The 27,292-nt window shown below is 44.4% G+C and overlaps 1 protein-coding gene across 5 annotated transcripts in view; it reads left to right on the forward strand.

The window, feature by feature from the left end:
- The window catches only part of GRIA3 (glutamate ionotropic receptor AMPA type subunit 3), a 153,850-nt gene that overhangs the window by 106,589 nt on the left and 19,969 nt on the right, over positions 1 to 27,292 (forward strand). For all 5 annotated transcript variants that reach the window (XM_086470459.1, XM_086470458.1, XM_086470462.1 and 2 more), the window contains 3 exons: positions 3,769 to 4,145; positions 11,593 to 11,791; positions 26,775 to 27,022. In XM_086470459.1, the coding sequence (XP_086326585.1) occupies positions 3,769 to 4,145; positions 11,593 to 11,791; positions 26,775 to 27,022 (824 nt within the window). The remainder of the gene's footprint in view (positions 1 to 3,768; positions 4,146 to 11,592; positions 11,792 to 26,774; positions 27,023 to 27,292) is intronic.

Consider the following 27,292-nt stretch of genomic DNA (forward strand, 5'->3'; position numbering starts at 1 on the left):
CATACAGGCAGGAGCACAGCCAGCATCTCTTGCTGACTCTAGTGTGTGGCTTTGAAGTTAAGAAGACTCATCTTTAGGTCTGTAAGCAGAAGAATTTGATCCCTCCTTCTGGATTACAGAGGTGGAACATCTTCTCATTTTTCTTTCTCCATGTAGAGGGATATTTCCATTTTCTACTTTTTCTCCCTCCCCTTAAGAGTCTTGAGGTTTGCAGCCCCCTGGGGTCAGCTTTGAACAGAGTGGGTAGTGCCTCTGTGCTGCATGTCCTCTCTAAATCCATCCCTCCCACACTAGTAGTCAAAGACAGAACAAGCCTCAGAGGAATCCATGACATTTCTCGCCCGGCTCAAATGCAGTGAAGATGATGTTTGAAACGCCATTAGTCATGAGTGATTAGCAAAGCTTAGTTGTTGAGGTTCTTAAACCCCCCTCCAGTTCTGCACAGGGAAGGGCATGTTTGTGGTTGGGTTCCTTTTAATCGAGCTCAATTTTTATGGGTTCTGCTTATCTGCAGCCATAACAGGGAGGGAAACTCACAACTGTGCTGCAATTATTAATGATGCTTTAGGGTGCTTAGCGCTCTCAGTTTCAAATACTATATCTTTAAATAAATAAGCAGAGTGGTCTGGTTTTTAACCTCTTTAATATTCAGGGAAGTGATGGGGAGCCAGGCTCGAGTACTGGATTGTAGCTGGTGCACTCAGTGCTCTGGTTGTCCATGGTTTCCTGAGACCCTGTGTCTGAACCCATGCTTGTTCCTTGTGCAGAAAACAATTGCTGCCATATTCATTTAAGGCATGAGGGTGTTTATTGATGTTTCCACTATACTGAACACCTATCAAAAATGGTAGGAAAGCAGGAAGACAGAAATGTATCAGGAAAATGAGTATTTGTATCGCTTGTAATATTAAAATGCAATTTAAATTCATTTTGAAGAAATACGTACTGTATGAGATGAATGAGGACATGGTAACAATCAGGCCTTGAAAAACTGATTTGTCTGTGCTTCAGCACATCATCAGCCTCATCCCCCCCAAGACCCCACAGGAACACCCTGCATGAACTCAGCTGCTCATGAAGGAGCTACAGACTTTATTGCACGCTGCATCAGCACTTAGGAAGAGCTCCACTGTGTCTACTTTGGCAATTAAAATATTACTTTGGGAGAATTAAATTTCTCCAAGTCCAGGAAAATGCTACAGAAACTAAATGCTTTTATAGCTGAACCAGCCTTTTCCTACCTTGATGAGCTGTTCCAAGGCTGGCTGTCCACGTGCAGAAGTGCCAGGCAGGAAGGCACCTGCCTCCCACCTAAGCTTCACTTTGTGTGAAATCATAGCTTGTTCTAATAAGGATTAATTTATAAGTACCTCATTAATTCAACATGATATACAGTAGCCATGGTCAAAGTGCTTAGCATTCCAGCCAGCCATGGACCCCGACTACATTTAAAACTGATATTCTGTGTGCATCCCGTACTTACTGACTGCAGAGAGCTACTGTTTATCGGCAGCTCAGCAAGCATCAGCCACAAGACAAATAAATGTTTTGGAGGAACTCATCAGTGAACAAGTTCCAGCATCATCCAGTCCCTTTATCGCACTCTACCTGTGTCCCCCCGAGTCTCTCTGTTTCTTAGGTGATTAACACATGCATCTGCAAAGCCAGCAAACACCCCGGCATCCAAGGGCTGCCGCCATTTGCAGTGCTTATGTTGAAACCACGTTAAGCTGGACTTTTGCAATAGGTGACCAGAAATCAGGAGAGGGCTTTCTCCTCGAGGAAGGCAGTCGCCCAAGGGGAAAGGCAATGTCCTAGTATGGCATGAATGTCTAAAGGGGCTGAGGAGGCCTGTGAGAGGGTACACCAAGGGCCACCGATGGCTTCCTTACATGCGGAGCCCTGGTTTATTTGGTTGTTCTAAGCAGTGAACTTGCACACACGCCTTGTAGTTGCACGTGCTGGTACAAACTATTGGGAGAGATTCCCGAGTGGCTGGAGCAAATCTAGAGGGCTCTGTGTGTGGGTACTTCACGGAGGGAGGCTTGCGGTGGGAAGGGCCGTGGAGAGCCGGTCCTCAGCCCGACAGGTCTGCCCTTAGCCGTGAGACACCGAGCAGGTGCCTCGGGCATGGCTGCACAGGGCCACTGAGGCACCAGCTGGCACAGAGCGTGTGATGCTGAGGTTAACCTTAGGAGAAGCCTTCACCACTTCTGCTTATTAAACTTAAAAAAAAACAAAACCAAAAAACAGAAAACAAACTAGCTGTCTAGGAGGAGGAACAAATCGGATACTAAGTCAGTCACGTACATCACCATCAGATTTACGTAAAGGCATATTCAATTATTTTATGGCACAGATTTTAATCACTTATTAACATTCCGTATTAACTTTTATTCAAACTTCTACTTAATCAGATTTTATTTTTCCACCAAAAAGAGATACATACTTAATAGTGGGAAACAAAAATCTGATTTAAAACGTGCACAGTGGTTTAGGTACTGGTAAGTTAAACTTTTCCTAAGAATCATTTTTTCTTTCTGAAATTCTTAATTGCCAATGAAAGGCCATCTTTAAAAGTATCAATAACACTAATAGTTAGAGTGTTTAAAATAGAAGATCACAAAAAAGTGTGTATAGGTATGTAACGTCTCATAACAACAATTTTTAAATGAAAAAGGCTTTTATTTTTTTAACGTTCTAGTCCCCTCCCTTGCAAATGCTGACACCTGCTTGAGTACTTGGCTGAACCAAAGCTAGGCAATCTAAACAGCATGACTTGAATCTTTCTGGTATAGAAATACACATACAATTAAATATATTGAAAACCTTTTCTGGAATGATATTTTTCATCAGGTAACTTTTTTTTACTTCGCATTTTTACCCTCTCATGGACTCCAGCAAAGATGTATTGATTGAAGGGAAGGGCATTGGTTCAGGGATATCAACACACTGGTGAATGACAGATGCAGTGAGATGAGGTTTTGCTTTCGGATGACACAGCCCCAGAGCACGGCCTGTGTTACAGATCTATAGAGCCAAGTTCAGTAAAACAGGATGGCATACATAACACTGAAAAATACTACTTTGCATTCTTCTCAGATAACCCAGGCTGTTTACTTCTCATGGACTCACAAATCTGTATTACTGTTCTTCAGTGAACAAAGAAAGGGTGGGCTGTCTGGTTCCTCTTACCCCACTGGTTTACCATCTGCTATCCCTTATTGCAGTGGGGATTCAAAGGAGTACCTAAGCAAGTGGTAGTGCCCAAATGCAGCTGAAATTCAGTGACTGATTACTTCTCTTAGGTTCTTTAGGATCCTGGACTAATCAGTAGGGCAAGAGAACTTGCTGAAAGAACGGAGAAGAGAAGATTAAAATATAACAAACACATAATTTGCCCAAAGTCTTTAAGACAGATGGTGCAGACCATTACTAGAAAATGAGATTGTTTTAGTTGCCATCTCAGTGTCCAGTTTGTGTGGTGTTTATTCATCTGTTTTAACTTAATAGAAACATAAATACGTGTTGGTAAATACCTGCCTCTGTCATGAGGCCCTTGCACAGATTTGATTGTAATTTTTCTTGTTAATAGTTTTCTATCAATGTCATGAAGGCCTTAACTTCAGTGACTGCAAAATAGGCTGCAAAGAAAATGTTTCCTACTCACTCTTGTAATTTGTCATTTGATTCGTTAGCCTGAGACTCTAGATTGTGATTGTGTTGCAACTGTTTTGTAACTAACTTGGGTTTGTTTTCCATTTTCAGAGAGCAGATATAGCTGTTGCCCCCCTCACCATAACACTGGTGCGAGAAGAAGTCATAGACTTTTCCAAACCCTTTATGAGCCTGGGCATCTCCATCATGATCAAGAAGCCTCAGAAATCTAAACCGGGCGTATTCTCTTTCCTGGATCCTTTGGCTTATGAAATTTGGATGTGTATAGTCTTTGCTTACATTGGCGTCAGCGTAGTTCTTTTCCTAGTCAGCAGATTCAGCCCTTATGAATGGCACTTGGAAGACAGCAATGAAGAACCACGTGACCCTCAGAATCCTCCCGACCCTCCAAATGAATTTGGAATATTTAACAGCCTTTGGTTTTCCCTGGGTGCCTTTATGCAGCAAGGATGCGATATTTCTCCAAGGTTTGTTCCATATCACTCCATCACCTTTTTGCATTTTATGGTCATTTTCTGATGCCATGGTGCATATATGTTACTTTTTCAAATTTCTTTTTAATTCCAAATTTTTTATTTTGACATTCCATTCAATGCTAAGCATCATCATCAAGCCACCATGCTTGCTAACGTTCACCTCGAGTGAGTAGCATTGCCTTACAATGCCATTTATGCATTTCTGCCGAACTTATATACACCATGTTGAGGCTGTAAAATGCATAGGGTTCTCTGTTTTCAGCAATGCTTGGAGGGCTACCGTGTTTTTGCTGCATATCTCATTTTACGGTCATCTCCTTGGTGCATATAACATACTCCGCTTTGCAAAATAAGAATTGTTTATTTTAAAACGTCACATGCAACAGCACTTTAAAACACCTCCATTCCCGTCATGGCTGCTGCTGGTCTTGTTTCTTTCTTTTCTGCCTAATTTCTGTAGTTTTTTCGTCTTGAACCATCCTTTCATCTCTTACTAATTTGCTTAACACCTTCTTTCATATGTTCAGGTCTCCATGTGTGCTGTCCCTCTAACAGTTGCAGCGTGCTACCCTGTGTATGTGTATCGGTATTTCAGTCCGGTCTAATCTGCTGTCCCTGTGTTCATAGTCAATATGGTCTAATAAGCATTGCCAGTTTCCATAAAGGTTTTTCTTACTCATGAAGACAGTCTTTCTGAATAAGGCTGTAGAAAACATGTTTAGTATTAGTTCAAATTTAACAGCGAGCACCGATCTTAACTGTTGTAGACTTATATTTGTTTTTTAAAGAAGCATTTTGAAAACCACCTGAGAATAGTGAAGTTCTCTCTAATTGAACAATGCATACCACAAATGTTTTTTTAATAATATATATAATGTTTCTTCATTTACACTGGTAAAATACTTTGGTGATGTGCTTGTGATAAGCAGTAAAATTACCTAGTTTCTTCGTGATGAAGCACTAGTTATATTTTGTATGACAATATTTTAATAAGCAGTTTAGAGCTATTTTAATGATTAGGAATACCTGCTTAGTACAAACAGGAAGCAGTTTTTACCTTTAACAAGGTTGCTAATTAAAGCAAGAGAGACGCATCTGTTCTAACTAAGCACTTATGTTCAAAATGCCGCTCGTCAATCTCCACATTTGTGTACCCTTTGCAATACCTGAATCACTGAAAAGTTACCAGGATTTCCTGGTCCATATAGTGGTAGGGATCGTGAGTAGCATCACTGAAGCAAGTGACAGAACGTCCATGAAGTTTCATGGAAAGGATCATGATTTTACCTGTTCTAATATAATAATGATCCTTTAAGTTCACAGTCATTGCTTGTTCAAATCTCCTAGTAATCACAGCAGAACCCAGGACTTTCAGAGGTACTGGCGTATGCCTGTTGATGCAAGTCATGCATATGTTTTAAAAGTCTCGGTAGCAGCAATTAGATTTCGTACTTATCGACGGATGCATGTATATCCTACGTGAAACACGCACACGTCTTTGCCTGGATGTGACCATGCCTTAGCTCTCGCAGTTACCAGTGTTTGGGTGTGCTGCCCGACTGTGCAGTTATGGCTGTTCGCCTTCTCCTCCTGTTTATACGCTGTGTTTCTGCTTTATGCCTAAATTCTGCATTGAACTTTGCTTCTCTGCTTGCTGTTAAAGGTGATGAGTAGTGATAACTTTTAAATTGCTGTTGACCATGTGTGTGCCCAATATAAAGGACCGGGAAATAAGCACTGGGACATCACATGGAAAGCTGCAGGCATTGCGCTGTTTCCGCTAGGTCTGTTTATTGACAGTTAAGTAGAAGTGCATAGGATTTTTGTTAAGCTCTCATGTGACTCTTTGACATGTTCAGCCATTTACCTTACATAACAAGTGGAACACACTCTGTGGTTTTTTTTAATACTACCGTGATAAGTGCCTCAGAAATACCTACCAAAAAAAAAACCCCAAGACAGCAGTAAACCTATTTATTTTATCTGTCCATCAGAAGCTATTAGCTCAGTATTAATACATGGCCCTCATTTGAAGACATTGTCCAGTTATTTTGTTATCTTTCATGATAACAGATTCCAGGCAGTTACAAGCATTGTTACTAAAACAGAGAGACATTTAACACCTTGGTTTAAATTCCAGAAACTCTGTTCCTTTGACCGATATGTTGATTTAAGTTGATTAAATGTCAAATTTCTTTTCCGTAGAAGGGACTATTCCCAAGTATTCCATTCTTAATCCGTATCTTTGTAAGGTTACGCCATTCACAGTACATTGACTATATGAATGTTTCATACTATTTTATTGCTATTAAAAGGGGCTTCATTCTTCCATTGTGAGTTTTGTCTGAATAAATTTCTTATATGAGAGCGTACAGCACTTGTAGAGAGATGCCGACAAGCAGTCTGGAGAGATCACTTTTGTACTTGCTGATAAAGGCTCTTTCAGCTGCCTTTGTGTGGAACAGCTGTGACATCTAATGACTAGTTAGATCTATCCTCGGTGAGTATGCTGTGTGGATATTCCAGAGGATATATCCCTATACTCTCCTCTCTGTATTTAATAGGAGTCATCTAAACAGAATCAGATAGCAGCCAAAGGATGGGAGTTAGTGCATCCCTTGAAGGAATCAACATTTGTTCCAGCAGTTTTGTTCTGCTATCAAAGGCTGCTGTGTTTCCTGCATAGTGAGCTAAAGCATTGAAAATTCACTTTTGATGGATCAAAAGTAGATTATTAAACTTGCTTTAATGTGAGATGTGTACAGCAAATGGAATCAGGAGAAAACACAGTCAAATTTGTAACACTGTTCTGAGTGAAAGTATCTTTGAAATCTCTATGAGAGCGTGTATTTTCATTTTGCTCTTTATTCACGTGGAACAAAGAGGCTAGATTAATTAATTGCTGATGGAAAAAGACAGTAGGTTCATTAAAAATTATCTCATGAGGTTGGTCATTTAAGAGGGTGTATTTCTACATCCCTGTTTTCACATCAGAAGACTCACGAGACTCCTATTAAAGGCCATGGGAATGGCTTTGTGGGACTTTCAAACTAGCAATGGGAGCTGGGTAACTAGGTATTTCTGAAACTCCCACTGCCAGTTCCTATGATGGAAGCATCTCAAGCCAGCGCTTCAGATGCTGTTATGTATTGTGTTCTGTCTCAGTAGCTGAGGCGAGGGCCGCCTGGCCACACGAGCCCGCCAGGAGAGGTAGAGGGCTGGCTGGGCGTGCGAGCAAGGGACCGAGCTCGCAGCTTCGTGGGTACCAGATAGCGTGTGCTCAGAATACGAAGGGGTTCTAGACCAGGAGGGTTTGCACCGAAGTTGTTCAGGGTTATTTGTCAATATAACAGCCGTCTTGTATTGATCAGAAGAGCCCAATTAAAAATTGAGTAGTGTGAGAAGCTTATTATTTTTGTGTACTATAGGAAATCAAATATGGTTTGTGGCCATGAGTAAGAACAAAATTCAAGCTGTTTTGATAAATAAGTGAGGTTTTGTTTGAAGTCGTATTCTCCTGGAAACTGAATGTGAATTTGAATATTTGTTTGTCTGTTGTTACTAATTTGCTCTCATTTGACTCCATGCTTCCTTTTAAATTTCCTCTCAAGGTATGCACTCTTCCTGTTTACTTCCTATTGAAAATACCATCTGACCATATTTTGATAATTGAGTCGTCATCCTGTTGTTCCAGGTCTTTGTTACTCCTCTCATTTGTTAACACGCTAATTCACTTTAAAATAATGTCGTGCAAAGTATCTATTTATTGAGGTAATTTAGAAAACGACATGTTGGGATAAAGCGTTGGTTGTTTGTTTTTAAATTACCGCACCACGCACTTGGACAGGTAGGCTTCATCAGAAAAAGTGGTGCTGGTATTAAAAGCTGTGATTGATTTTTCTATAATTATCATCTGAGTAATGGACAAACCTTTCTGTGGTTCACAGTACAAACCATACAAGTATTCTCTGATTACCAGCCCGGTGTTTATGTACTAACCCTTTTTCTCCCACATCCCTCTACACCAGCCCCTGCAGTGGGTATAAGGAGTCTTCATACCAGCAGATGGACTGGGGGGAACTGGGGTCCTTTGGACAAGGAGGCTGCCAGGCCACGCTCGTCCGTGTTCTCGTTCTTCGACTCTCTTTGTCTGTCTGTCTTTCCTTCAGTGTCAGCTTTGTGGTTTGGTTTGTTTTTCTTTTGCCCCATCCTGTGCCACCACCGATTACAGCTCTGTCAGCCCGGACTGCTTCGTAGTAGCAGCTGTTTAATCTTCCTTTTCGTGCTCATTGGAAGACTCTGGGAGAAACAACTCTGTAGTGACATCCAGTTTTCTTCCAAGTGACCTCAGCTCTTCTGAGAACAGCTCTGGTCCTCATCTAGCAAGACCCCTCTCTTGCATGCGGGACCTTCGGGGAAGTGCTTCTTCGTCAAGGGATCCAGCCATGCCCACCTTCCCCTGCCTGTCAGCTGTTCTCCAGTTTTTGTCCTGTATCTGTCTGACTTGGTTCACGCAGGTTGCAAGATCTCTGGGGCACGGTATTTTTACCTTTCTCTGTGTGTAATATGCTGTATGAGCACGCAGCTCGGCGCAGACTTTTTATTGTTACAGCAGCGTGAGCTTGAGGTTTCACTGGTTTGGAAAATGCTTGTCTTCTGCACATCTTCATCCCAGCAACCCGTCTGTCCTGCTAACAGAAGGAGCAGCTACTGATGCAAGTAAGACATTTCCTATGGGAAACTCTAGGGGGAATGAAAACGTACTATTTTGTTCCCGATAGTTCCACTGAATTTATGTAAACACCCTGGCAAGTCTTTTTTTCGTCCTCCTACTTCAAGACCTACTGTAAAGGAAGAGGGCCACAAGAACCTGGAGGCCCCAGATAAAGCTGGTCTTGCAAGTGGATGTTTCATCTCCGTACCTGCTAGCCAGACTTCTGCTCAGTCTGGCTCTGAAACTGTCCACCTCGCTGCAGGGAGGAGGAATTCAACTCCAGGTCTTCTCTGAAGATGGGAAGTATGTAGCGAAGGAAAGAACAAAAGGGAGATGAATTTCACCTGACGTAGCCATCTAAAAGCAATAGGCCATGTTTTAGTTAGGCATCTCGGTTCCCTCCCAAGTCACGAGGCAGATGGGCACCTTCAGACTCATCCCACACTACAGCAAGTGAGGTCAATCTCTTTCTGAGGGTGTCTGTCTCCTCTCTTTCTCTCCGCTCTCCAAAGGGAGCCTTACGTGACGAGTTCAGCAGGCACTGCTTTGTTGTTGGCTAAAATTACATCAGCCCGTGTAAGAGGCTGATTCGGTGTGTAGGGTATCGAGTTTTGCAAAGTAGCTAAAGGCAGGACCCTAGCTGGGAAGGGAGCTGGCCGAAAAGGACGCTAGCCATCTGTAAAATCCCAAGATGCTCACTTGATACCTACAAAGGATGTAGAGCGAGGCAGAGCGATTCCTTGACTTACTACATTATTCTGGAGTTCTGTTTCTGCAGCTTGCCTTTGCAGCTACTCGGTAGCCTTCTGGTAGCGAGCACAGCTGCAGCACAGCCCCGGTTGAAACTTGGAAGCCTTTTATCCTTTTGGGAGGCCCTCAAGAAAGGCAGGGAAGCCTCCTCCGCTTGTCAGTGATCCGGCGGATGTGCGCCTGCCCTGAGGAGGCACAGGCAGGCCAGAGCGACGGCGATGTCTCTCAGAGTTCACACCTCGAAAGGCATTGCTTTCTGATGAACGAAAGAGGTCATGCTTCACTCCTCAAGCTTCCCTAAGCTTTGTAACCACCTGGACCGCCTTGCACATTGGTACGGGCTTGAAGCAGCAGTCCCTGGGGTGCTAACTGCGCCGGCAAGTGGTGCGTGCTGTAATCTGCAGAAACCAGCCTGCATCTGCCCTCTCAGTGGGAGCTGCTGCTTCGGTTTCTTGGGCAGAGGAGAGTGGAGAATAGCAGTGTTTCACCTCTTAGTTTGTTTCTCCACATTCCTCTCACCTATTCCAGATTGCTCTCTCTGTTTTTATTGTGTTGGCGATTTTTTTTTTTCTTTAGTGTCTTCTTCAATGTCGGATGGATATTTTTGGTTTCTTTCTTTTTTTCTTAATAATTTAATGGGATTTTTTTTAATGGCTCAGGCAATCTCAGGCTCTGGCCAAGGCTAGGCAGTTTGCCAGCTAACCCCCCTGTGTGAGTGGGGTGGGGGCACATCACGAGACTCGCGCTTTTTTCCTGTCTCCATCTGTTGGTAGGACAACTTGTACCCACTGTCTGGGGATGGCACTGAGGGCTTGAAGGAAACTAATAAACAGGTAAGAGTTTTCTTGCTTTCTATTTCTACCCTTCGCACAAACTGAGGACTACAGCAGCCAGGTTCCACGGATTTAATGTGTCTGGGATTGATTCTTCCTCCACTGGTATCAGTAGAGTTAAGGGAAAACATATGGAATAGCTTTGTCTCAGCTCCTGAACTGGTTCCTGGTCAACAGGCTGTGTTTGAAGAATAAGCACATGGTGTACATGGTGGTGAAATTCCCCACTCAGCTGAGCAGTGTGGTGCTGGCATCCTTCAGCCCTGAACAAATATTTTGAGCCTGGTGTTCAATTGCTTTGAAGCATCAAGAGCTCTTACTGACAGGATCTAGACCTCCTGGCCACTCAGCATTTTGTAATTACATGTTTACAAGTAGGCCTTTTCTTAGTCCTTATGGTATCCTTTTAAAAAACATAAAACACAACAAAACCAGAACACAATTAAATTTTTTTTCTGCTTCCCTCTCTGTTGCTGTGGTGGTTATAAAACAGGAATACACTTGACTTGGAACAGTGCAACATGCAAATTTTAATTAAGATAAAACATAAACCAAACCAGCCTCTCTTCTAACTTCAACATGCAGATTCAGTCTGTGATTCCTGCTTGGCTGTGATGAGGGAAGGGGACAGGATCATTTTTGGTTTATTCCTTTGCATGTTTACTCAGATGCCTTTTTGCAGTTTACTGCATCTTACATTTTGAGAGTCAGTGCAGCAAAAGGTACCAGCTGGGCAGCCCCCAAAGAGACACGATGCTGGCATATCGCAGCAGGCAAATCCAGCCTCAGGGAGAGGTTGGGCAAGCGAAGACAAAAGTGTTCTGGCAAAAGACTTCTCCACCTTCCAAAAGGGTCTGTGGAAGTCAGGAGAGCTTGGCTCAGATGAATTATTTCTTAATTCATTCAGTCCTTGTTCTTGCTGAAAGACTGGAGAGAGAATTTAACTAGGTAAGACCAGGTGTACAAGTTTGCTTTCCTGAGGAAGGCTGTCAGGAACTGGCTCACAGTCCGCCTGTTCACAGATACCTGAAGGGTCTGGACAAAAAGGTTGTGCATGTGAATTTCTCTTCAATGAAGAAAAAAAAAAAAAAAAAACAAGGAATGTCTTCAAAGCAATTTGATGATGTGTGTTTTTCCATAGATCTCTCTCAGGGCGAATTGTCGGAGGAGTCTGGTGGTTCTTCACTCTCATCATTATCTCTTCCTACACTGCTAATCTTGCTGCCTTCCTTACGGTGGAAAGGATGGTTTCTCCCATAGAGAGCGCGGAGGACCTGGCTAAACAAACCGAAATAGCCTATGGCACTTTGGATTCAGGCTCAACCAAAGAATTCTTTAGAGTAAGTCTGTTAAATCTCCATTAGAGCTTTTCTAAGCTGTAAGTGCCTAATACACAGTTTTCAGTCATTCGTTTTTACCCAACTGTAATAGCTGTTCTGGGGAAAGCTGCTTTGTGCAATCAGGACAGGCCTGAGTGCAGATTTTAATATCAAAAGGCATTTTATCAAAGTGGGTGGTTTTGCTTAACCTGAAACATCTCAAGATGGAAAACCTGACCTCTGCTATCACAGGAAGGGGTTTTTTACCACCAGTTTCAGAACCTCGCTCTGATGAGCAATAACGCAGTCGTTAGCGCAATATTTAGCAAAGAAAACTCTTGGAGGAGTGATGCTCTTGACCTACTTGCTCTGTTTGCCCAGCTGGCAGCCGTTGATGCCATCCAACAGCGATGTTCACTTGCCAGAATGAGAAGGGGGATGGGAGGCACGTTGCCATTCATTTCTATATGGTGCATTGATTGCTGCAATTGTTCCCGTGTCTTCATTGCTCGCCAGCGTCTGGCTGTGGCTGTATCAAGCAGGCAGAGGTGAAACTTTTGTACCCCAGAACAGTATGTTTTCACCTTGGTTAGGGAAAGGCTGGATTTCCAATATTTGGGGGTAGGGGGGAGTATGCACTTTTATTTAAGGTCATTCTTTCTTTCTGCGCTTGCCAAGGCACAAGCTGAACTGCAGCGAGTTTGGTGAGAGTCATTAAAAACTAAATATGACCTCAGGCCACTTTCATGTATCTGAAACTGTTGTAACCTGCAAAGCTCTTATTTCTGGCCTTTCCAAGGGTGAACTGAAATGCTCAGCCCTTTCAGGGAGCTCTTGGTTCTCTCTCAGCAGTGCCAATCAGATGCCATTCAAACCAACATTGTTATGTATAGAAAAGTGGTCAGTGCCGCCTGTCACGCATACTGGCCAGGTGCAAGTGTGAGGGAGGAGGGAGACAAAAAATAAACCCTTGCTGCTGTTATTGTCAGCTGATGGTGAAATACTGAGGGCTCCTTGAATTTGCTTAAAATTTCAATACATGACCACACACGCACATACGTGTATGTATAAATCTGATGTAAAGCTGGAAATGAATGTGAAGGTATTTTATGAAGCTTGTGTAGTCTGCCTTACTTATGTGCGATGTCTTTATATAAAAATAGATACTCAGTAGTTCCTAATTAACTGTGGTGGCTGGTATGTTACAACGGCTTCTGTTTGTATTAAAATCCTGTAAGATAAACACTGACCTTGTAAGGGTGACATGAGCGTTGTAAAAGTTTGTATTGCATTTAATTATCACCCTGAGGCGGTATCGTCTGCACAGCAAAAATGAGTTGAGTGGACCTGTCAGAAGAGGTAGCACAACTTGATTAGAAATATTGGTGCTGTTTGCCATCACTATATTGTTCTTGGGGGACAGGGGGGAATCTTCTTTTGAATATCTTGTTACTGTTAATACAGAAAGAGGGGTTGTATGGGGGGTGTTTCTTCATTTCCTTAATAGTTTGACATAACAAGGAAATCCCTTCTCACCAAGAGATCAAAGGAATGAGTGTTTCGTATGAAAGGATACAACGTCTGGTAAATGTATGAATACTTTGTTGTGCTGTTAATAGTCTTGAGATGAGCTGTGACTCTCTCCTGGTGCTGGAGAAAGCAGGGCTGTAAATGAGAATGATCTGTCAGGAGCTGCCAGCTCCATCAAGCAGGGAGAGGAGTGGGATGGGGAAGGAGGAGAGCAGAGCCCCGGCAGTGGTAGAGCGGGGCGTAACGCCTGCTCTGGGTGAGCTGGATAGGCCAAGTGGGAGGGAGAATGGGCCCTAAGTGATGCTTCTCTCTCCTTGGCATTCTCAGGGCACACAACATAATTTCAGTTGTATTAACTTTTTCAGAGTAATTAATTTGAATAGAGTGATGCAGCCATGAAGCTGTTGCAATTAGAGTCTTCTTCAGTTGACTTGAGAAGGGCGAAAGCTTTGCCTTAGATTAAACGCATATGTTCACATAAATACTTTTTTGTACAGTCTTTATTAGCTGCTTAATAAGATGGTGATGGTGGCTGAAACTTGAAATAACTCTTAGCGAACACTTGGTTTCTGAGTGCGTGCTGCACAGACTGTGCCTGCTCTGTGGTTTCGGATACTTTTCTCCTCGTAAGCTCTTTTCTCACTGCATCAGTGGGAGTGATAGTGGTCTGAGTCAGAAAAGCCATGAGTTCTCCTGGGTACAGTGGGATGCTTATTTCCTCTGTGAGGGGAATATCCTCCTCCGCCCATTCCCCACCAGCATTTAACCCATTTAGGCAACAGTTGGCTGAGCACGTCAGGATCACCCACCCAGTGAGAAAGGAAGCTTTTAAGTGAGCTTAAAATGGCTACATGAGCCAGTCCGTGCAGTCCTTACTTGCACTGGTTGGCATGCCTGTGTACACACACTCTGGCTGTGGCATGTGAGGGGTAGCTGAATCTTCCCTGGAGATGGGAGAAGTTCCCTGGCTGTGAGCAGGAGGTCAGCACATGTGTAGAGGCACAAAGAACAGCAACTTGGCTGTGGAGCTGGGCCATGACTTCACTCAGGAGGTGCAGGACAGTCTCTCCAAGATCCCGTAAAGAAGCTTGTATGGGTGTATCTCTTCCTAGAGCTGTAAAGCTAAAATGGCTGCTGTTGGCCAGTGCAAGGTGCCAGACTGACAGCAGCAACGAAAAATTGCCTTCTAGTGCATCCCAGAGGGATGACACATAGATGAGCTTCAGATACCCACCATCTTGTCTGCAGGTGCTAGAAGAAGCTCCTTTAGAGCCTTCAGTCTGTGTCTCCTTTCTGCCAACCCCATTCCCAACTAGGATCACTTTTGAAGGTTTCTTTTACAGTGTGGACACCTATCTGCTAGGAACTGGACCAATACCCGCACCTCATTTCAGATGAACAGATGGTAATGACTTTCAGCCACTTCAGACCTGGGCAGACTCCAGCTAGTGACCTATTTTATAGTCTTGGCAGTTGCCCTAAACGTCACAATGTCTCCCAGATAGATGCTATCCCAGCTATGTAGGTTAAAGCTAGACACACCATTGCTGTTTCAAGCGTGCAGGATGACTGCTGTCAGCGTGACATTGCTCTCACAGTTACAACAAAAGAGCCTGTTTTTTATAACAGTTTCACGGCAGGCACTGTTCACGCTCCTTACTTGCTGGTGACTCTCTACATCAGGGCATTTGTCCCCCCAGTAGATCCAAGAGCCAAATGAGCCCTCCTGTATTTTCACGGTTGTTGCTTGTTTCTGCTCAAAAACGTTTTACATTTTGCACTAATTAGCTTATAAGGGCATTTAAATGGCAATCAATAGATTACATCAATTCCCTTTTGGCTTTCAAAGGGCACTCATTCATATTGAAAAGGAAAAGAAAGAACCTCTCCTTAGATATTTATTAACATACAGTCTCAGATTAAGGACTCAAACATACGTTTCTCTTTCTTGAAAACTGGCAAAGGCCTGTACTAGAAAGCAATTTCAGATCACTAAGCTGCTACTTTTAAGGGTGTATCTGTTAGAATTAACATCTTCTAATACATTCAATTAAAGCTTCAGCGTATCTGAGCAGCTCATCAAATCAATATAACACCGTTTAATCCAAATTCAGCACTGAGCCTAAGTATAATACCACAGTCTAATAGGCTTCATACCTCCAATATGCATATATTCAAAAGGCATGACCTTTACAACCAATTAGTAATTCTTATGTAAACTTGGCTCTATTTAAACTTCAGTGGAAGCAGAACGTGTTTCTAGACATTTAGAAATACAGATTGCTCTTAAATTTATGGTGATTTCTTTTAATTGATAGCAGATACCTGTGCTAAGAGGCTTCTGTAAAATAACTCGCGAAGCGTGTGCTTGATCACCGACAAACACAGCTGACCTGCTAGTACACTTCACTGAAAACCTGATGTTTCAGGTGGTGTCCTCAGAACTGGTCTGATGTGACAAGGCTTTACAGGTTGAAATACTGAGGGAGGTAACGTGGCTCATATCACACCAATACCAGTGTAGATAATCACTGTTAGTGAAAACTAAGGAGAAAGGAGGCCTCAAAGGACTGATATTTTATTGTAGAACTTCTTCTTTTTCTCAGCAGTGGTTTCAAGGATGTCCCTGACAAAACAGCTCTGCTATCCAGTGGCTCCCCTGTGCCTCAGATGAAATGACTTGCTGCTCTGAAGTCAATTCCAAATTTTCCTCCTGGAAATGGCATTAATTGTCAGGCCTTGTTAGGAGTGTCAGTAGAAAGGCCAAAGATGCTGTTGATAAAAACTTTAGGCTCTGTGCCTGGAGGAGTCAAACAGGCTGACAGACTTCAAGCAGAGCTTAGATACTTCAGATATTATATTTAGGAATTTTACAAAATCAACAGCTAAGGCTAAAGTCTCCATTATTTCAGGACACATGGGAGTGATATCTGACTTGAGGACACCGAGGAGTCTGCGCATGCTTTCCTTGTGCCTCCGTTTCTCATTACACTTGAGTAGCCTGCCCAGACACTTCAGTAATATTTTGCTCTTAATTAATGTTTTGCAAGACGGCGATACTGTTCCTTTACACCTTTGTAGGCATGTTCAGCACTTGAAATTCCTCTTCATCAGTTTCTCAAAAAGTGATTCTTTCTAAACCAGGTTCAGATGTGAGCCCTTTCTGGACTTCACACACACATAAAATATGGTAGAAAACGACTATTTTTAGGATGCAGGAAGTCATATTGAGGAAGCCCCCTAAGGTGGTCCCCCTTTTTCTCTCTTCCTGGTTTCATCAAGTCTGAATAGTTCATCAAGAGCAGCCAGAAAAGCAGGAGGTGCCCTGGCAAGAGGCTTTGTATTTCTGCCTGCAGCTCTGGTTGCCCATGCTGAGGAAAGGTGCTTTGGCATTGAAACAGGTACGAGAAAAAGCGTGTTAGTATGGTAAGGGGCCTGGTGAGGTGTCTGTTGAAAAGAACTTCAAGTACAACCTGTTTAGCGAACAAAACTAAAGCTGATACAGAAAACAAATTGTTCTAAAGAAAAGAAAAAAACACCAGACAAATCAGCAGCAAAGCAGAAAATAAATATCTGAAAAAACAGTGAAAGAACAAATGAACAGATTGACCCCAAATGCCTTGGAAATTAAAAAAAACATTCCTTAAACCCATCAAAAGGATTTTAAAATACCTTCCACTAAAAGCACTTGGGGTAACTAAAACCTCCACTCGCGTTCAGGCAGCGCTTCGTAACGGGCTGTGTGAGATGGGGCTGCAGTGGCACTGGTGATACTGGCGGGTCTCTCCCCTCCCAGAGCAAACTGCCGCTGGATCCCACCCCAGCTGGCAGCGTGCAGAGAGGACTCCCCGTTAGGGTCCCTCCTGGGGGCCCCTGGTCAGGACAGGCTGTGGCAGAGGAGGCTGGTCCGGCAGCCAGGCAGGAGCACAGCACCATCCCACACCCGTTAGGGACAGAGGGAGAAATAATGACCCTAATGCGTTCTGAAGCACTAGCGTGTTACACCCAGTTACGAGATAAAGAGCTCATCGCTCTCCTCTGATGGTAAGGTTGTGTGAAGACAAGAGGTGGGGGAAATAAATTCTACCAGCAAACGGTTTAGGTAAGGCAGAGCCTTGAATTATGAACCAATAGCTGTCGTGCGATTTTTATGCCTTCTGTGCAATCAAACGATATTGAAATAATCATTAGAGCCTATTAAAACCACCATCGTGAACTCTGTGCGTGCAGCGCTAAGGGTTTAATCTGTAGTTAAACTCTTTGATTTTTAATTTCAAAATTACTTTGCTAGTGAAGATGAAGGATTTGTTTCTAGCACAGCATTCATACAAATGCTTTGCTTTTGCCTTTGGAGGAAACTATGATTAGCAGTTTTAAGCTTTCTGTGTTCTTGGCATCGAGCAAAACAACAGAGTCGTCATAACAAATGCCTGACAAAAATATTGAAGTGTGATTGTATTTATGGACTTTGCAGAACAGAACATCACAGAAAAGTGATAGCTTCAAATATGAGCTGTATAGATCTTTCATAGGCATACGTGGCAGCGATTAATCAGAAAAAGTACTGTGGTTTAGCTGTTTTTCAACACAGAAAGTGTGAAAAACCTTATTGACCCGTTTATTCTCTCTCCCCTCCCTGTTTGATATAGGTGGGGTGTGCACAGATATTAAAAGGTGAATGAACGTGTGCAGAGAGATCACAGCCTCTCCATTGCATGAATGATAGATGGTCTACTTGTGGGTTTTTTTTTTCTCTTAATCTGTTGAACCTCCTTTCTGCCACATGGCTAACAGGCAGTGTTAAAGACAGCAGGAAATCAAATGTGACATAATTACAAAAGAAATGGTTTCCCATGAAGTGATCTAATGTCTTTAAGCCTATAGATTGGAGAGGAAAATGTATCCTTACGGGAACTAAAATTAACAGCTCATCCATCATCCACTCCTTGGAAAGGAAATGTTCGGATGGTACTGGGGTTGAGGCGGCTGAACCTCTTTACAAATTTCAGCAGACAAGCCAGGATTTAACGAAGCTTTCAGTCAACACTTAATAACAAATATTTGAATATCCTTTATCTGCAATAATAGACGGCGTTTGTCTGTCGGCTCTACCTGTGTTTGTGGTTTAGGCTTTCCAGCTCACCCGTGTCTCGATACTACCTCGATCTCTAGAAGAAGAGGGTTGCGGGCTGCACGGCAGAGGGGAAGGGTTTCCTTGGGTCGGGCAGTGGGTGTGGGTGCAGCCCGTGGTGAAGCCCGGCCCAGCAGCTAGCAGTGGGTTAAAGCCGTAACTGTGTCTGCACCACAGAGGCGAAGCAGAGTGCCTCGGGGAAAAATCACTTGCTGTTTGAATGCTCTACTTTTTGGAGAGCAGCTCTATAATGATAATGACATTGCTCAAGACAGCGAGGACCCTGGTTTGTCAAGTCTCTCCTAATTTACGTAATGCTGCTGTGTCACTTTAATACATGCTTGTTGGGGATTCATTTAAAATACATGGGTGCCGATAAATTACTCACAACACTGCTCCTGTTACTTTTGCGTAATTAGAAAATATGTGAAGGTTTAGAAACTAATGATGTGAATGTGAAACATCCCCTCTTGCAGTCCACTGGGATTTCTCCATCATTGCCTGTATGTTGGCCTGTTCTGTCTGGAGCTGGAAACTCATTAGACCTGACAGTGTTCAGATCGTGTGCTGGAAATGCCGTTCTCTGTTAATTTATTACGGGCCAAATCCAGAGCAGGGCTGGTGTGCTGCTCAGTTGCCCAGACAAGACTACTCTGCTAAATATGTCACTGCTGGAAAGATGCCCCTTAGCCCAAAGGCTGACGTAATCCCTCCCTCCGGCAGCCTCGGGCGCGTGGTGCCTCCTGCTCCCCGGGCAGACAGACAGACCGACAGACAGACAGACAGACACACTGGCGGGGCCCAGCCCTACGGGTCCCCAGCAGCCCCTCTCGTCCCCCCGCACAGCCTCCCCGGGTGCTTCCTCGGGGTGAGTGCCGGCCAAGCACGGGCTCTGGCCATGAATCACGAGAGGATTTACAAAGGCAGCTTGTCTCTTGGTAAAGACTTTCATTTTAATTTCCCCATCACTATTGCAACGGGGAGGAATGGATGGCAGCAATAAAGTGAGGAGATGAATATAGGCGTAGCCTGAAGTTCAGTGTGGTGCCAGGAAAGGACGTCTTAAAATCTTGATTTACATTCTGCTGGTCAGACTGTCACTGACATGTCAGCGACGTCTAGTTACAGCCAGAGCGACTCTTTGCTTGTCTGTCTGTGTGAGCGGAGCTCACTCCAGGAAAGGTGTCTGTTAAAGCAGCTACAGCACATTGCCTGCCCGCTGCCAAAGCTCATGTTTTCAAAACGACCGTGATACATAGGAAGAAAGTCTCAAAAGAAAACGCCTACAATATTGTATTATTTTTATAAGATAAAGTTTCTTTTGTAGCCGGGCTGCTATGTATGTCAGGTGTGGAAAAACTATAGTGTTGCTGGAGCCTGGAGGGTTTTTTACAGGCTGCTTCCCCATCTGCCTGTGTGTGCAGCGCTGCCACGGACCCTCCTTCCCCACCGCCTCCTCCTCCTCGAGCTCCCTGCCGGGTCCCATCCCTGCGCCGGTTAGGGGAGCTGTACTGCCGGTGGGTTGAGAGGGCTTCTCCAAAAGACAGTGACTCTCCTCACCGCACCCACACAGGGATCCTAGAGGATCCTAGAGGAAAGCGGGCAGCCCTGGGCTTTGTGTGACCCCTGGTCCTTCAGCTCTCTAGGCTTCATTTGCCCCAACTGGGAAAGGGAAATGCCATTGCTCAAGCAGAACTTACAAGGTTGTTAATTTGAACCACAAACCATTATGACAAAGCCTCCCATCACAAACTCGACTGTGAAATATTATTATTCACCAGTTCACCCTTTCTTTTACATTTATGCATATTTTATCAAGGATTTGAGTATTCCTACAAATATACAGGCTAGTTTACGTACAGATGCTTGAGCCTTGCTTATCTGTGGCACCCCACAAATTCATAAACCGTGGGTAGAGTTTCGTACATTTGGGGATTGGCCCTTGCTAAAAGAAATGCCTTGTGCATGCTCATGGCATCTGACCTACTTTCTTCTGCCGAGAATGTAATAAAAACAAGAGGTTCATGTAATGATGGGATTGATTTTTCTGTCCATATAGGTAAGTAAATTGCTGGCATCACAAGTTATCTGCGGCTAAAAGCTGTGACATTGATCTATTAGACTTTGCCCTATGACCTTCAGTAAATGACATCTCTGCTTTCGTGTCCACACTTGGAAAAGGGGACTAATGGTGCCCTCTGGCCTTCCTGAGACCTATTTTTTCCTCCTCAATAAAGAGCTTGGAAATCTGAGGCAGAGCAACCCTACTAATAATATTTATCATGTTCTTATTATTAGTGTAGCATCATTAGGCCAGCCTGCACGTGCTGGCAGTGGGCTGGGGGCTCCAACCACTCTCCCTTGCTGCTCCCAGAGGCAGCTGTTGTAAGGGTGACTCGATGTCAGGCTTGCAGGGGAGCAGAAAGGCATCAAATCAAAGCCACATCCAAAAGACCAAGGCAGTGGGAGCCACTCCGTTGCGGTTTGCCATGTTGGAAGTGCATGAAAGCAGCTGCCTGAAACTGGTGGATCTCAAAGTGATCCCCAGGCCAGACGACAGTGGCGGTACCAAGGCAGTCTTCTGGCGTTCTTTCACTCCTGTTTAGTAACTTGCTTTCTAATGCTTCATAAGCTACTGGATTCATTAGCTGCTGTAGAAGAGCTAACTGCACACGTGGAAGAAAAGCAGTGAGTGATGATAATGAAGCTAAGGTTCACACTTAACTACCTAAGTTCAACTTATCAGTGAGGTGCGCATCTATATAAAGGCAGCATGTATTATTCAGATTAAATACCTGCACTGTTTTTAGTACAGACCTTTGTGTTCTGTGTCAGCAACATCTGTCTGACTTAGGGCTATAAATTTCCCTTGTTAAAGAGCTATAAAGTGGTCATAGGGCGGCTGTAGTAGTCAACTCTGCTGCTTTAGGTCCTTTATCGATGTCTCTGCCTACTTTGTGTGCGTGCCGTGGTCAGAATGCCCTGTCCACTTTGCTCTTGTCTCGCTCCCACTTGCTGCACTTCCCAGTCGGATTTACAGCATTTCAATGTATGCTGGCCTACTCCAAAGTATATCAAAGTTTTCGTAGCCTGGACCCAGCCCTGAGACCAGGCAGCTGCAACTGGCTTCCTTCTGGGTCTTCTCCCTCTCCAGTATGCCCGTTCCGTTTCTCACACTGGTGTTGCCATGAAACGTTCTCCTGTTCTTCCTTACAGCCCAGTTCCTGGATTACTGGGGGGACCTTATCTCTTTCTCTCCTCCCCGTTTTTTTTAAAGCTTGTTCATCAGTCTCTTAGTTTTGAAGACAGAGGCAAAAAAATTTAACAGCAGTATAATCTAAAATTTTAAACAGAGAGAGTAAAAAAAGGGAGAATATATAAACAAATTTTAAACATAAAATTGATTTGGGGGATTTTGGCTCATGACTGGATGATCAACAGTAAGACCTGTAAGAGAACATTTTGAGCTTGACTGCTGGGAAATAATTTCCTGGTGCCCATCATAAGAAACAAAGGACCATTTGGTCATTTTAATAAAATATCCCCGTGGAGCGCATGAGGTGGGCATTTTGGAAGCAGACCCACAGGTTGTGGAGAAGGTGGCAGAGAGGGCAAAACATTCTAACGTATGCAAAGGACATCCCTGTAACATACTTTAGAGGAAAAAATGCCACTTCTTTCAAATACAATAGCTTCACTGCTGCTCAGTAGTGGAGGAGGTGACGCAGTGTCACTTTTAGCAGAAGCGTGAGACAGATGTCTGCAGAGGGGAAAGGTAATTCAGTCAATGGGAGAAGGCTTCAGTCACAACGATATTTTAGAGCTAAATTTAACCACTGTCAAGGAATTGTCTGAGATGTGCTGGGTTTTGCAATATATCTCTAGGTGGTTTGGGATGTGCAAAAGTGAAACCAAGGCATCTGGTCCCGCTCAGCTGGAGCCAGGATTGCTGGTGCTGGGTTTTTGTTGCTGTTGAACAGATTGAAGAGATAACAGCAACGGAGAGGTAAACCTGCCTCCTTCCCGCTGCCTGTAATGCACACCCAGCCCCGTCCAGCTGCGCTTTTTGATGCTGTGGCACGCTGTGGGTTGGTTTGATTCTTTGTTTCAGTACTGGAGCCAACCACACATCAAAACTAGGAGAATGAGGATGAAAGACGGTGATAAAATGGTGGACTGGTTTGAATTGGCACCTTCTTTTAAAACGAACACGTTGCTACCCAGAAGCAACGTGTATTTAGGTACGGGTTAGTAACGGGCCAAGTGAAGTGACTCCCCAGCGTGAGAGCTGCTGCCTCTGCTGACATGAAAGGGAGCTGCCTGCACCCTGGCGCTGAGGTGTGTGCGGCTCATACTTCTGCATAAACATCTCCAAATAAAGAAAAAAGGCAGCGCCATTGACAAGGCAAAGGCCAGCTCTATTTATATCTGCAGGAAGGCTGCGATAATGAAAAGATGCTTCAATGTGTCCCAAGGCCTAGATGAAACACTGAAAATGTTGCTTTTAAGAAAAAAAAAAAACAAAAAAAAAACCATGATAATAATATCACCTTGAAATCCTGAGGAAATGTGTGTGACGGACTTCTTGAGAGCAGTATCAAAGAAATTAAATAGGAGTTGCCGAGCATAGGGAGTTACTGCAGTTATGGGCTTTGAACTGGTTTAAATCTTTGCTTTTAAGCTTTTTTTCTAAACATCTCTTTAAAAGTAACACTTTAATGAGAGGGAAAATGTTTTACTGCTGCTGAACTGTAGCAGCAGTGCAGATCTGTCAGACCTTACCTTATTTTTGGAGTGTAAATCCTTTCTCTATGGTTGCTCCTGCTGTCTGGCCCCTCTCACGGGTGTCAGACTCCTGGGGGGGGCACACAGGCACTGGGAGGGGCGGTGTGAATGTCTGCAGAGGAGGACAGACGGGTGAAAATGTTCTTTCAGCACAGGATTTGCAGCTTTGTAGTTAGAAAGGAAAGACATTTTCCTGTTTTGAAAGCCGGGGGGGCTTCTGACGGTTTTTGGGGCAATTGGAAAATTGGAAAAAGGAAAATATTTACTCAAAATACCACCTTTCGTTTCACCTCTCTGCATCTTTGACCAGCTTTAGTCAACTGGTCATTTCATGTTGTTGAGCAGGTATAAAATACGGTTCCTGGAGCAGAAAACACCCTCCAGCACATCTGAGTGGGTTTGCAGTTTCACAGCTCCTCTGGTAGCACTGTCCCTTTCTCTAAGAAGCCTCATCATAAATCATTATTTTTGTCTCTTTAGGAAAATGGCTGCAAAAAGCAGCACTAACCGAGCAGGACGCAGTGGCCGGAGCCCATCACCTCCCAGGTCCCCAGTCCCAGGACATCGTGGGTCCTCACCCAGCTTCCCCCAGCCAGGCTCTGGCCGCTCCAAAACCAGCACGTGCCCGAGGCATTAGATTTTAACTTTTCCCAGTCAATACCTGCCGTGTTCATTTCTAGCTTGCACTTTTGTCTGCTTCTACTAGATCAGAGTGCTACACTCGTATTGTGAAAATCCCACTTGACAGAAGAAGAGGTGGGCAATGATCATATAGAAATGTACCGATTTATTATTAGCCACATCATCCAAAAGAGGTAAATGAAGGGAGCAAACTATAAAGCTTAGGCTGTTTGTTAAAGTTGAAAAGAGATGTGGTTTTGAGTCGTGGAATTTGGTTTTCTGAAGCATGGATGATGATATTCACCCTTTACCCTTGGAGCAGGGAACGTGCTTTGTTTGGACCATTTGCAGCCCTGAGCGTGCTGTTGGCACTCATCAGATAACTGTTATTATTAACAATGCACAGATGTATTGGCAATTGCTTTTAGGTAGTCAGGCCAGCTGGAAAGAGTATGAAAGAACTTATTAAAAGACAGATATTCTGGTGTGAGTTAGAAGATGAAAAGGAAAAGAAATTCTGGTTTATCTGTGTAATTAAAGGCACACTCTGCCGAGGAAAACAAGCAAAAGCATACGTAGTGCATACACAATTTTGGAAGGCGAACCACTTTACTTTGCTGAGCCAGAGAAAGAGAAAGAGTAAAGCTGTGGGTTTACCTTCCTTTTGTCCCTTGGATGCTCATTTGCAGGTGCCTTGGTAGTATTTATGTTAAAAGAAGCTGAAGGTTGTCAGGACAAGCAGCTTGAAACTAGGACACGCCGGGGTTGCCGTTGCTCGGGCAGTCTCTGCGTTGGCCAGGCTGTTCCCGTTACCTTTCTGCATGAGGGAGCCGCACGAGAAGAGCAAGCAGTTCGGCCGTGGGCACAGGGATGGTGACAGCCTCTGGTAGCCCTGGGGTCCCCGCAGCCCCTCCGGCGGATGCCGGGGAGCAGTGCTGTGCCCTGGGCTGCTGCTGGTGGGGACGGAGGGGTGAAAACGGCCACGTGCACCGAGGGGGTTGTTGGAAAAGCGGGAGAGCCCGGTCGGTGTGCTCGGAGAGGGCGCCTCGGGTGACAAAGCGGTGGCGGCGTGTTTTCACTGCTGGCCCGTGGGTGCCTGACCGAGAGCCCCGGCGGGGTGTCCCTCCTTGGGCAGGACCCACGGTCCTGCTGTCGGCGGGGGCTCGGAGCTGCCCCTGGCCCAACCCAACTGCCTGAGGCAGCGAGGCGGTGCCGTGCGGTGCTGGCACGGGGCAGCAAGCACACGCTCCCTGCCAGAAGCTGGGAAGCCAGGAAAATCCCCTGATTCCTTCTTTTACCTGTGTAAGGACCATGTCAGGCCCCTTTTACATCCCCCTTCCTCCCACCGCTTCTTCACTCCTGATGTTGGACACACGAAGCCACACAGCCCATCTTTAGCCCAGAAATGCCTCAACTGAAATCCCTCTTGGTTGTTTCGCACACCCCAGCACCCAGCCAGTTCCTAACTGTATTGTTGTCTCTGATTTCCTAATGTCAGTTGGGCTGATTTTAATTGGTTTGCATTTTCAGCTGTTTTTCAGCTCATCAGGAAGGATAATTAAAATAAACTGGTGCCCTCTGTGCTCCTCTCCATCCATCGTAGCGACACTAGCTGAGCATGTTAATCTGAAGAGTGGTGAAGGCAGGGCTTACTCCCTGGGAAATGTTTGGAGGCTGGTTATTAAGCATTACATTATTCAAAATGCATTGAATTGTCCTGATCGAGGAGGAAACATGTCTCAATCATCAAGCTGATGGACATTAACAGTCTTCTGCCACAAGTTTGTTAAATTTGAACTAGATTTAGCTGCTGCCTGCCTCATTCCCATTCTGCAAGGAAAGCTGTGGACAGGAAACTGGCAAGGAGTAGGAGGCATAAATTCGAGATACCTACAACTTGGACCGAAAGCCTTATATAAATCCTTTGGATTTCTAGACTTCAGAGAAATACAGTTGACATTACTGCTTTCTGTTGACTGAGCAGGAAAGTTTAACTCGTATCCAGGATATGAATGCGTAAGAGTCTGGAGGTGGCTTTAAGATCTGAGGGTGGTTTAAATGTTACTGGTGGGGAAGAGGGATGAGGGGAAGTAACACATTTCTCAACATTTCCAGGTCTACAAAACCTGTATGCTGAGCTAGAGGCTGTTAGGATTGGCTCGGTCTCAAAACGCAAAAAACGGGGGAAAAAAAAAATATATATACATGACACAGAAGCAGTTAACCAGCAATTTTTTCAGTTGATTGCTAATTTTTGTGTTTACTATCTTTTAGGAGAACATGGAACTGAATTTTGAAAGTTTCACTCTTGATTCATAAAGGATTTTGTAATTACTGTTTATATCCCTCGTATGAGCATCACTATTAGAAGCTACAAGAGCTGTCCTGCTCTCCCGTATCGTTAACCTGCCATCACCGCAGGGAAAAAACAGGCTCCTGCCTTGCTGGGAACTTGTAACAAGCAAATGGCAGTGTTTCCTAGCTGCAAGTTAGCACAGAATCCCATGCTGAGGGTTTGTGCAAAGAGGAGAGGCTCCTTTTGCATCTGTTGGCCGTGATGGATGAGCTAGGATTTAACAGCCTCCCTCTGGCTCGGTAGCAGAGCAGCATGCAGGCGGAGGAACCCAGCGCAGAGCAGGAACGGAGGAGCTGGGACGGGCACGCACCGTTTCTCATTCCAACTGCCAGGCTGCCAGTTACGTGGCAATTAGCAGAATAAACGCCTGAGATACGCTTCCCCCTCCCCAGCCATTTTGTGGTTTGGTCGCTGTTCAGGGGGCAGTATGTTTCTCTCCGAGGCACCTTGACTTTTTTATTTGTTAGCCTTAACCAGTTACGGGGTGTTAATTATGCCTCCAAGCCGACCAAGCCCAAGGAGCTCAGTGTCGCGCCCTTGCCATCGTGGCTCCTCATTTCCCTCCTTTTTGTCTCCCCCAGAGGTCAAAAATAGCCGTCTACGAGAAAATGTGGTCGTACATGAAGTCAGCCGAGCCCTCGGTGTTCACCAAAACGACGGCGGACGGGGTGGCGAGGGTGCGGAAGTCGAAGGGGAAGTTTGCCTTCCTGCTGGAGTCGACCATGAACGAGTACATCGAGCAGCGCAAGCCCTGCGACACCATGAAAGTTGGCGGCAACCTGGATTCCAAGGGCTATGGTGTAGCAACCCCCAAAGGCTCAGCATTAAGGTGGGTGGAATAATATAACAATATCCATGTTGTTATAGTATTCCACCTACCCTGATGTATTGTGTTGTCATTTTCTTTCTTGTGGATTTTGAGGTAACTTTAAAGTTTAAAATCTTCAATATTCCATGGAGTTAAATAAGACGGTAAATTATGGTTTCGTTTATTTAATGCATCCATTTTTTTAGTGTTCTCTTCGTGTTGTCCTTTCTGATTGTTTGTTGCTGTTTTAATTTTACAGTTCAATGGCTTTTTCAATTTAAATGGTAAAAG

Source organism: Leptosomus discolor, chromosome 9 (genome assembly GCF_034619465.1).
Source record: "Leptosomus discolor isolate bLepDis1 chromosome 9, bLepDis1.hap2, whole genome shotgun sequence".
Lineage (NCBI taxonomy): Eukaryota > Metazoa > Chordata > Aves > Leptosomiformes > Leptosomidae > Leptosomus > Leptosomus discolor.